Source organism: Falco rusticolus, chromosome Z (assembly GCF_015220075.1).
Source record: "Falco rusticolus isolate bFalRus1 chromosome Z, bFalRus1.pri, whole genome shotgun sequence".
Classification (NCBI taxonomy): domain Eukaryota; kingdom Metazoa; phylum Chordata; class Aves; order Falconiformes; family Falconidae; genus Falco; species Falco rusticolus.
This window is the reverse complement of record NC_051210.1, coordinates 5,234,031-5,246,244: the sequence shown is the minus strand read 5'-3', so window position 1 is coordinate 5,246,244 and position 12,214 is coordinate 5,234,031. Positions and strand designations below refer to the sequence as shown.

The following is a 12,214-nucleotide window of genomic DNA, read 5'->3' as shown; positions in this document are numbered from 1 at the left end:
TAATTTTTTTTAAAAGGAATTCCAAAAGTAATTAAAAAACCCTGGAAGAAAGTAAGTTTAAATAACAAAATTTAATGTATATTAGAGGTTTTAGTAACAGATTATGACTTTAGACCTGATTCTGAAAATTTAATTTAAATAAAACTCACAACAATTTCCAAGGAAAGTATTGCACTGTAGGTTTGAATGCATAAGGATCAATCTCATTCACTAGTATCAACTCTTTACAACTCTTCCAGTATTATTTTCAGGTTAAAAGTGCTGACAGCACAAATAAACTGCCCAGCACTAGCTCTCTCAAAAGCAAATATGATTTTCCCCATTAATTTCCATGTGACCAGGAACAGAGCACAATCACAAGCAAATAAGCATGTGCTTTCATTATGGATGTGAATTAGTTCACTTAGCTACAAATTTGGTAAATACCATTGATTTCTTCATGTAAAGCTATTAAAACACAGAAGTGTATTAGAAAGCTAGGAAAGCACAAAACTCTATGTTAGAAATCATTAACAACATAAATACTAGTAATAACAATAAATCAGAAATTAAAAATTGAACACCCTTGAAATATGTTAGCTTTTACATTATCAAATATTTGGCCATTTCAATTCTAATCCTAATATGCCACAATTTATTTGCTCAGGAATCTGGTTCTCCTTTCCACATGAAAACACTGAATACATTTTGTAGTAGAAAGCTTGTTTTAGGCTTAAGGGACAGATAGACTAAATATATCACATTTTACCTTCAGTTATTAAACTGCCCTGGCAGATTCTCAAAGATGTTTAGTATTTAACTGAAAGACTCATTCTAGATGTGTGCAAAGCTTATCAGAAGAAACACTTTTGGCTTCTATGGAATGAGTAATTTTTTTTTAAAGTCACATGTTATTTCACATTCGCACTATAAAGCAATTATAGACTCATTAAAAAACAATGACTGATGTTTGGCAAGCACTCTCGTATACATTTGATCTTAACTTTATCTGGGCTAGCCAGGGTGAATTATGCAATATCTTATACAAAATCAGCATACCACATGCAAGAAGCACAGGCAATATTTCCAATTGTAATCACTTACATGTCATATTTTAATTATTAGCATGTTTTAAAATCCTTATCCAATGATGATTTGAAAAATTCATTCCTACTTTTAATTCCCTCTCCTCTACAATACACAATGCATACGCAGCTCCTCCACTTCTTTTATTTTCACCTAATTTAAACAGTCAAATTAATGTTTTGTGCATTTTTGAGTTAAAAATTGCCAGCTAGGACACTTCAGACTGAGTTTCATCCTGATATGATCCCCTGAGAGTAGGATTTTACATTGGAAAGACTATTGTCTCCACCTGCTCTCTGCAGAGCAGAAAGAGGAGCTGCTGGAACAACAGAAACCTTAGCAGACTCTTAGTATCCAGCAGCCACTCACGGGTGAGCGACACACTCGCTGCCTTGCTGCGGGTTAAACCCTGTCCCTGCTGCAACAGGTGCTGCTGGCAGAACCCTCGAGCTGGACAGTGAACACCTCTGCAGCTGATACAGGATGCTTCCATAGCAACTACCACTTCAAACAGCGAGACAGCAAACCTACCTAGACCCGGGGACATGGACATCCGCGTCTTCTGGACTCAGCCCGCCGCTTGCACGCTCTCTGTCACTCACGCATTATGCATTCCCCTCTCCTACTCCTCCCTCCGCTCCACACACTCTCCTCCCTCTCCTGACTCCTGCTGCCTTCCTACTGCTGTGAAGATAAAAGGGGGTGGGATGGAAAAGGACAAAATTTTTTTCAACCCCAGCAATTGCCCTTGCACTGCTGGAGTTCAGATAGAGTTAGTCCCTCGAGTCTGCCTCAGCAGTTCTTCCACTTAGCTAGGACCACACTGTTTTATTACTGGAGGCAGCAAAACTGGCAGGTTTTATTAGTGGATTATGACAGATTTCGGATTCAAATCCTCAATTGCACCAAGACATGCAGCTCATCTTAATTCACAGCTATTCAGTGCTCAGCAGGGAGAAACAACTTCCAATGCTAGATCAAGTGTTCTGGACTAAGTAATTTCTCTAACTAACATCAAATTCACATTTTATGGTCACCACCATTTCAAACAAATCCTGAGCAACAGCCAGAGATACAAAGACAGAAGGTGGCACTTGTATCTTGCCAGTATTGGCCCATAATCTCCCCAGTGGTAAACAAGTGTCAGAATTCCTACTTATCCAATAAATGTTGATGCATCTAAGCACCAAGATATAGAAAATACTGAATTTTGAGAGAATTTCACTTGGTCCCATTTACACAGGCTTCACTGTATCTCCAGAACCTGTGAGATTGCTACTAGATCTTAAAAAGTGGAAATGCTATTGCAGAAGCAGCAGTAGCACAATACCATGTGGCTGAATCCCATAAGATCCATTAACACTCCCTGCCACTCTCATACAAACTGAAACCATTCTATCAAATTTTTAAAAAGCATCGACTCCAACTCCAGGGAAATTGAACTGCCAATACATTCCTAGTCTACAAAGTACACAACCACATGCCAGGTACTTTGAGTTTGCTGGATCCTGTCTTTTTTTTTTTTTTTTTTTTTGGTCCCAAACCCTCACACTGTTCTGTCAAAACAGTACTCCTAAGCAGCTCAAAAATATCATGCCTCTGACACAACTTCATGCAAAAGTAATGTAACAAGCAACTTGCATCTAACATGACACCTGACAGGCACATTTTTTAAACTCCTGCATTGCTTATTAGTATTGAATACACAGAATCTATTGTAAATGGCTATTTTAATACAGATTAACACTTAAGTATTTAGAAACAACTCCAAATATAACTCTAGCCATTTTAGATATTAATACTCCCAGCTTTATTTCACAGACAGCACATTCACAGAAAGGGTGGAGGGAAATGTTCAGCACAAAATAGAATCCTGCCCCAAATGAAAGCAAAATGATTTTTACTTTTGCTATAATTTACTGAGAAGTCATGCATTTCAAATGAGTTTCCTTTGCTTTGTTTTTAAATTATTTGGAACATATGGAAAAAGCAATCACAGAGACTGCTTGATAGAAGTCACAGAGAGGAAGCATTGATTCTGCTAAGGCTAATACAGTCTTTGCATATAGAAGGAAGGAATACGGTGCAGAAGCATTAGGGCAAAAAAAAAAAAGACAGGATTTAGAAGACTATGCCTTGAGAAGGCATTAGCCTGGACACCGCATCAATACTGTGTTGCATTACAGAGATGACAATTCAGGAATAATGTAAACAAACAGGAAAAGGCAAAGATGCTAGAGAATTATGAAAGGTTTAAAAAATTACTTAGTAAAAGACTCAAAGACTTGAAGAAGTATTCTACTTCTAAAAGTACAAGCAGCATTTCAAAACTAGAAAGCATTCCACCTAATTGCAGCCTCCAGTCTAACCTCATCACACAGTAGGATGGGATGAACTACCTCTAAGAAGTGGTTTTTTCTCCTCTCTGACTCAATGGGGAGTCCAAATGACTATCTTAGACTACTGCCTATCTTTTGGATAATGGCATTAGGTAATGTCAGGTAAGATCAGTCTCTGGATTTACTCTGTATACAGCTACAGAGAAAAGAAATGTTGGTAAGTAAAAATCTGCAGTATACCAGATAAAGGTATAGATGACCTAATATGCAGACACAAAAGTGCACATCAATAATCACATCATAATCAGATTCTACTCCAGATCCTAAGAGTGAAAGAAATAATCCACTGGAATGACTCACCAAACATTATAATAAAATATTTCTCTTTTTCAAAAACACAGGTGTGCTTTTTTCTTCCAAAAAGCCATGCTGTGCACTTAAAAAGAATTCAAGTAGATGTGTACAATAATCTGTATTATTATCTACATTTTTTGATCAAGACTTTATTATGCATTATTCCCATGCACCAGCTCCAGTTTTTCTGTACTGAAAAGAGAGCAAGAAGCAGTCCTTCAAAGGCCCACACTATTACCTGCTGAATTTTACATTAGACAGAACATATTTTATGAGCGTGACAGATAAGTAATATGTTTTTCAACACCATACGGTTACTATTTTTCTGTCTCAGCCTCACAATCTAGATCCTGTATTGGTTTTCCTCTCTGGATCAACAGACGGAAAGGGTACTTGAGGTATAAAATTCTTCTTATCACTTACTCCATAATGTTGTTTCAGCTTAGATAAAATACTTCCTGTTATCCTTTCGTCATCCAGTTTCTGTGGGAGGTCTGGCTCCCACCAACAGCTATCAAGCTGCTCAGTATCAGAGGGCTGCCTTAGTCATCAGTTCTCAGTTAAGCAGACCTGAGCACATTAAATGTTGCTAATTACTGTGCTAGAAAACACAGGAAAAGTCAGAACTCAGACTTGGGCTCACAGATTCACATGGCTGTCTTCATGGTGTCTTTCCACAAAACTACATTCAGATCCAAAATGAGTGTAGCTTTTGCTGCTCTCTCCCACTCAACATGCGGTATTCCATCTTTTCTCCCAACCCCTGAGGATTTCTCAATTCCTTTTTTTTCATTATCATCATACCACTCTAAAGTCCTGTGTTTCCCTTTGTTACAGATGAGGATGAGACAGAGCTCCCATGGGATTTTTGTCAATGGTGGCCTTCAGCTGGCTGGAAGGTTGTTGGTAATTGACATGGGACACTCCATACATACTTTTAACAACTCAGCATGTTGCCCACACAGCACTCTCACCCCTTGCAAAAATCAGGGATAAACAATCAGGCCTGGTACTGACCTACAATAGATCTGGCATTGCACAGAACTATGCCTCCAGGTCAGCCTTCACTTCTCTTTTCAACCAAAGCAGTAAATAAGGTGTACTAAGTATACCCCTCAGTTCTTTCTTTCTTTGGATTTCCTTTGTTTTGGATTCATTAAAACTGCAAGTCAAAAATGGCTCTGCTGCAAGTAAACCAATATTGAAAGCAGCAGCAATAGAATCAATGGCCTCTGGTTTGTTTGTTTGTTTTGAAATCTTGCCTTTTCCTTTTGTTGGCATCATCTGAAAGGAAAGACCAGGGAAGAGGGAGTCAGAAGAAGAACAAATCCCTGAGAAAGAAAGCAGGACTTAAAGGAGCAAGAAAAAAAAAATCCAAGGGGCATCAGAAGGGAGTATTTTCTCTTCTTATTTACATTTTTGTTTCTGTTAAGGAAGATTGCTCTGTTGTATGACGGCCTCATGATTTTTCAATCACAGGTACTGCAATCTTAATCTACTAATATTAGAAAACAAAAATAAATGTTGATCATAAAATTTTCTTAACACTCATAAATGCTTTTCACATGTGGCATCCAAGCTTCAAAACTGTGGGCTAATCACTTATTCCAAGCATCAAACAAGGAGATTCTGAGAATTTTTAAATTTTGGTCTTGCACAGATGTCCACATTGCCTTATCAGTCAACTTTTCCGGTACTTCAGCTGAAGCAGATTGAACTACTCAGAATGAGGAATATTACACACATAGATAGCTCTTTCATAGACCAACCCTTAATCAAAATACACACAAGTAAACTTTACTTCTTTCCTATTTATCAGTGAATCACTTCCAATATGACATAACACTTCAGAAACAAGTAACTTCCATCAGGCTATGTCCTGATTAGTTCTAGTGTATGAGCAGAATACTGAGGCTGCTCTTGCTCCTCTCTTCACAGAATAATTGACAAGATACAGCTGATTTTCTTGCAAGAAATTCACTTGGATTTGGTGGCTTTTGGATTCTCTTCCAACAATGATCGATGGTGGTGACTGTTTCTGCAAGACAGACCATTTTTAAGAACATTACAAACCACCACAAGCACTTATAGAGGTGTGTTCATCACCTCAGAGCCTGACTAGCCTGTATTACTAGGCTTCTGACCACCATCCGATAGCAGCTTATCATCAAGTTTGTGTCGTCTGTTCTTCAAAATGTGAAGTGAGATTTCTGACCATTTTCCTGTTGCCATATAGCTGCACTCTCTGGAGACTTCTGTTCAGCTACCCCATGCTGAAGAAATGCACAACCACTGTCAGGTGTCACACCATGCCTCTTCAGTAGTACCAGGCATCTGCACTACTCTCTTTCCTGAACTGCTCACACCCTTCTGGATGGGCTGGGAATGTTTCAATATTAAAATTTTGAATTTACTGCATAGCTTCCTGATGAATAAACAAACACATGCAAGAAGGAGCACAAAGCAGACAAACAGGACTAATAATCTGAGAACACTGAATGATGGAATTTGAGTATTATGCTTTTGACCCAGTGGTTTAAGCCAGACTGACTGATGTGCATATGTATGTAGATAAATTCAGGTTTTGATCCTCTATTTTTCAGAGATGTTTAGGATTTAAGAAACTGCAAAATTAGAACTTCCAAGCATATTGTGCTCTTTTTCAATGGAAAAAACATTAATTTGCATATGCTTCCTGTGATCAGCTTGGCAAAGGTTAACCTCTAATTATGGTAGAGCTCCTTATTTGTACACTGATAAAGTATGCTGGTGTTAATATTTAAAAAGAGCTTTTAAAAGAAATAAATGAAGTATTCCTATTATCAGGAAAAAAGTAAATGTTCCCTAGTATCTGCTTGTGAAAGGCTGCTATATTTTAACACACATTACAGCAGAAATGCTATTCATATAATCATAAACTTTTCATTACTGAACTTAGCTACACATTTGAGAAGATTCACAAAACGAGATGACTTTTAGACAATGTTAATATGTTCAAGTGTCAAAAATTAAACAAATTAATGAGAAAATAACTTGTTTCAACTTAGGCATCTCAGATTTGGTTGATCAAGCTCTAGTGTGCAACTATGACAAAATTTCTGTCATTTTATGTCATTATAATGACACAAAAAGAATGCCACCTCTGAAGAGACGGTTTGGCCTTACAGTGTTCAGTGGCCTCTTTCAAACCACAGTGGATTCTTACTGCCTTGTAGGTCACATGGAGAAACAGCAAGATGAGATGTTGGCAAGAATTGTCTGCCTGATCCTCTTACGCAGTTATTGTTGCTAAATAAAGTTGCAGTCTTGTTTCTTTCAATCAGGTCTGTCCAGCTCTTCATTGGTGGTATGACACTGGCAACATAGATAGCATGCAGCAAATCAGAAGCCTTCTCACAAAACATCCATCAAAACACACACCTTCAGAGCATGTCAAGCACTAGATACTGTAAATTCAAAAAGAATTCTTACCCAAAAGAGCATTTTTCTGAAGGTAATATAAAATATAAAGATTAAGAACTCTCCCTTACATCTAGATTGCTCTCAATTTCAAAGTCCTCAAGGAGTATTTCAGGCTAATAAAGACAAAAGCAAAAGGGTTCCAGCTGCTGCATACAAGTTCATCTGCCTTCCCAATTCACAGATAGGGATTTTGTTTTCTTCCTTTCGAATGAGGAGAAAAACTACTTGGAAACACAAGTAACTTATGTTTTCCACCTGAAGAGTTGACTCTTTTCTGGAATTCTTTAAGTGAAGCATTGAAGCGTTTATTCATTTGTTGCTTACTTTTCCCCCTGAGACCAGAGTTATTACTTGAGTAATTGCAAAATTAAGTACCCACAATAAATGTAAGCTTCCAATGGAAAGCTGTAAGGCCAGAATTTCTGTCTCAGAGGTAACTATCCTCCATGTTTATCAATTTATTGTCCTGGATGTAGAGAATCCTGGTATCCATCCTTGATGTAGAATTGCGTCTACCAAGGGGCACTGGGAACATCTCAGCATTCTGATGATGAGACAGTGGTCCTGGGGACTGTCAAGCATGTAGAGGAAAAAGAACCTGACAGCTGCTAATGCAGAGAATAACACACACTCTTCTCAGAGTTGGTCTGCAAGGGAAAAAGATGCAGCTACTTCCAATACATCTGCTTTCAGTTTCATTTACATTTTGTCCTGAACAAAATCTAAGGCCTTCAGAATTTCCTTCTCTTATTGTAATGCTTGCTCTGCAACAGTTTTAAGCTAATGAAATAACTGTAAACCATTATTTTTCATTATCTTTTTTAAATGTGATGTCTATGAAGTTACGTGTTTATTGTCTCCCTCTTCCCTGTGACACCTGAAACTTGAGCACATTATATGCAAAATCAAACTACTTGATTATGTTATACTGCAAAGCACTCTAAAACACCTGCACATAAAAGTTCTACACATGATTTGTTATTCATTATCTAGGTATTGCAGAAGGCCACATTAATGCAGTAACGTCACTTGCTATAAAAATATTCCTAGAAAAACATAACCCACATAACACTACCATGAAACACACTTTCACACAGCCTTCTTATATTTATGACATTGCAAATCAAAAGCAAGAGGTGGTTCAGGCAAGAAATAAAAATGTTCCATGAGAAAGTGATATACGAAGGAGAAAGCACTGAAATGCATCTTTAGGGTATACAGTATAAATCATTAAACCCCATATTGTTTAAAATGTGTGTAAGATCAGCTAACTTCATTTTTTAAAGCTGTTTCCAGTTTATGCCCACCATGTGTGGTGCTTCCCTGTGGTTTGTTATTTTACTTCAATGGCAAAGGGAGGAAACCAACAAAGCTCAGTAACCATACTGCATAGCACAATGTAACCATGGAAGCATTTGTCCACTTGTCAGAGACTCTCCAGAACGATTCAGCCATTCATTTCATTGAATCAATATTGAAGCTTTTAAGATTTATTACTTGAGGGTGGAAGAAAACTAATAAAACAAATTCCTTGTTGCCTCCCATTAAATACATCTTGTCACAGTAGGCATATTAATAGCTTGTAAACACTTTACTGGTGTCGTGTGGGTTATGTTACTGTCCCTACTTATGGAGGGATTACTCATAATGTATTTGCATTAACATGCCTGATACTCACTGAAAGAACTTAAAGGTTTCTGACACATTCTGCTGTATAGAAGCTGAATCAAATAGAAAGACAAAAGTTGTAAGAAAATAGGGGTGGAGGGAATCTGTTTTAAAATTCATGAAAATGCTCCCATCAAAGAGTTTCTATGTCTACTAGATCACTCTCTTATTTATGTCATAAACTGAACATTTGCAATCAGACCTTAAATGCTAAAAAAAGTTGAATGGGATGATTTATTTTACAAGTACTTTCATATTTGATAAAATATGCTATAATTATCTAAAAATTACAAAGATAAAGGCAAAACTGAAACCAGCGTGTTTTGTACAAAAAAACCCCATTTCTTAAGCTATATACTGATAAATATTCTAGATTGCAAATAGCTATAGTACATGGTGAATATTTCTTTCTTTTAAAATCAGCTTTATATTGAAAAATTGAAAGCAAAAATAGCAAGATGCTTACAATTACAGTACCATTCCTAATATCAGGAGCAGAGAGTGTTAATTCAACACTTTCATTTACACTTGCATGCCATTACAGATGAAAATTGAAGGCATCTTAAATACACAGTTCAAATACTTATCAATATAGTAGGCTGTGAATGCCACACCTGCTCACATATTAAAGCTTTTCAAGACTCTGAATCAGATCTTTTACCATGACAGCCTCCTTGCTCCTGCTTCCACTCCCTTCTGCTATTCCTCTCTCCCTTTTGTGAAAGCTGTTCGGCATACCCCACTATTCCAGCTGTAAGGAGCTTAAAACAAAGGATGAAAGTAATACTAGGATATTCCAGACAACACCATCGCTTGCCTATAGGCCTCTCTTCATGTGGGAAGAACAGTAGAAGGGTAGAAGAAGAGGCTGCAGAGCTGACATGATTGCATGTGTGTATCGGGGCCAGCATAAGGGCACTTTCCCACTCAGTGGAATGACATCAAAGGACTCTTTGCCAGTGAAAGCTTTTGTCAGTTGTAGCTATAGGTAGCAACATACCAATACAAAATACACCTGCAGTAAAAACTCGCATGCTGGTGGGCTTGTAAGGGTGAATTACTGGTACCAAGGAGGCCAAAGAAAGCTTCTGCCTTGGCTGAAATCCCAATACTTAAAAAACACCATATAACATCCAGCTCCTTCTTGTGGTAGGGAAACTATCAAAATCCTTAAGCTTTTTATTTCCAAAATTAAGAAGAGCTTATGAGAGTGGCAAAAAGCCAGTATTCTACAATTAAGAAAAAAAACTGAATAAACATGCATCTTGGTGCAATAGCATAGTAAAAATTCAGTCAGAAACAAAATAAAAAATAAATCAGTATACAGATTATAGAAAAGGGAGAGAGCAGCCATTTTAAATCACACTGCATAAAACATAGAAGATTAAAGACATAAGGGAAAACCACTGGGCTGGCAAGACAATGACAAGTTTAATAACCATATTTTAAATGCCCGTAATAATCAATTCCAAAGATACAAAAGGAAGTTTAGGTATATAAATACAGCTTGACAGCAAACCCAGCCAAAACAATGTAAAGGCTGATGAGGGATTTCACTTATAAAGAGGTAAAAGAAATGAATGGAATAAATATGTGATCTTATACAAACAGTGCAATTTTGTTTAATTCTGAAAGATTATAAATTTGAATGACAGTAATTCTGCCGGTGTAACAGAACTGAATAGCTGGAGGACTTACTTTTAAATCACATTACCATATGGTAAAGACATAGTACAATGCCAGTAAGCAGTGCAATGCTGTAAAATGGATTAAAAACTAGTGGGTATAGCTCAAGCAGCATTCTCCAGTAAGAGATCATGAACAAAATATAAATTTCATTATAAGGAAATGAAAATATTTCTATCATGTAGTTAACAAGGGTTACAAATAGATCTGCTGCTCCTCAACACTCTTTCCTCATAAATACAAAAATCACAGCAAGATGCTTGTGATATCAATATTAGCAGAAAGGAAATGAGAGTATTATGGTGATGGCTCACCTGTTAACCTGCTTCCATTAGAACAAGTCATTTTTAGTTAAGCACTGCTGAACAAAGCAAAAATACAGGTTATACCTTACAAATGATCTTCTGGATCATTTTCATCTGAAGCTGTAGCAAGAGAAGCAGCTCACTGTTAAAGTGTCCAGTGTGATGCTATGCCTGGGAAAAAAAACCAGTGTGATCTTCAGATACATCAACACTAAGTTAGTGACAAGTAGCGGAGATGGGGGAATCATTTACCTTTGTATGTAGCACTAATGGGGTGGGTATTTGAAATCCCATAAAGGTCTGGTGTCCACATTTTAAACACAATGCTGAAACCCACAGAGGATGCAAACAAATCAAATTTCCAAAACCTGAGAGCTAGAGAAAGCAGAAAGGAAAAGTTAAGAACACTGAATGCTTAATTCATCTAAAAAAAAATGAGTGAAAGACTTGATTACTTGAGTGCTAAAATTCCCTCAGAGAAAGAAAAAAAAAAAAAAAAAAAAAAGCGCACTGAAAGCATTCTTTAACTTACTCAGGAAAAACATACCAAAAAATAACAGCCATTCCTGGACTTAATTACATATTCATCCAGCTAAAATTGGACAACATGTATAACAATCTTTAAAAAAGAACTTCAGCTATCACACGACAGAAACTCTTATTCATCAATACAAGTATATGAATAGGAATTCAGACTCTTACAGCAAAATCCATCTGTGAATAACTTGAAATAAATTTTCAAGAGCCTATACTCCTTTTTTGCATACTGTCTTTACCATAACTGAATGGTTTCACTGGTAGATTTTCTTATTCTGAGGATACCTCAGCTGAGCAAAGTAAAACATAAATCAAAAGCAAATACAAAGATCTTTACAGATTTTTTGAAAACTAATCACCAAACAACCAATGCACTCTACTGGCTGTGTTATGGAAGATACACAGCATATTTCTACTATGAATACATAATAAATTTAAATAAAATTTAAAAGTAACCAATTCATGTTGAGTAGCCAAAGGAAAGCAGCAAATACCTGAAATATGAAATCAGGAAATAACAGTCTCAATCCAAAGATAAATTTTCATTCACTCTCATTAAAAACATAACAATACTAAACTAAACAATTAAATTTCATAGTCCTTTTAAACCCATTTCAGAGTGAAATTGTTGGAACCTTGCCAACTAAAAAGGATTTATTGCTAGTTTTGAGGCTCAAGGTCCAGATTATAATATTTACAGTTAAATGTATACACGCAAATATTTCCCCTGGAGAACAGACTACTCCGCAAGTGTCTGCATATTTAGCATTATCTGCCTCCTGCATACTTTTATAGTTT

General features: G+C 36.7%; 1 protein-coding gene and 1 long non-coding RNA gene across 2 annotated transcripts in view; both read right to left on the bottom strand.

Annotated features, from left to right (window-relative positions):
• Nucleotides 1-1,688, bottom strand: part of ADGRV1 (adhesion G protein-coupled receptor V1) — a 290,872-nt gene extending 289,184 nt beyond the window's left edge. Inside the window, 1 exon segment of the mRNA XM_037372734.1 lies at nt 1,597-1,688. Within this exon segment, the coding sequence (XP_037228631.1) occupies nt 1,597-1,618 (22 nt within the window). The 5' untranslated portion in view covers nt 1,619-1,688.
• A 5,022-nt stretch (nt 1,689-6,710) lies between these two features.
• On the bottom strand, nt 6,711-11,807 carry LOC119141642. The gene is made up of 3 exons (XR_005102000.1): nt 11,132-11,807; nt 10,964-11,050; nt 6,711-7,112 (listed from the first exon to the last, which is right to left on the bottom strand). It is a non-coding gene; the product is annotated as an uncharacterized LOC119141642 (long non-coding RNA).
• Between the last annotated feature and the right edge of the window lie 407 nt (nt 11,808-12,214).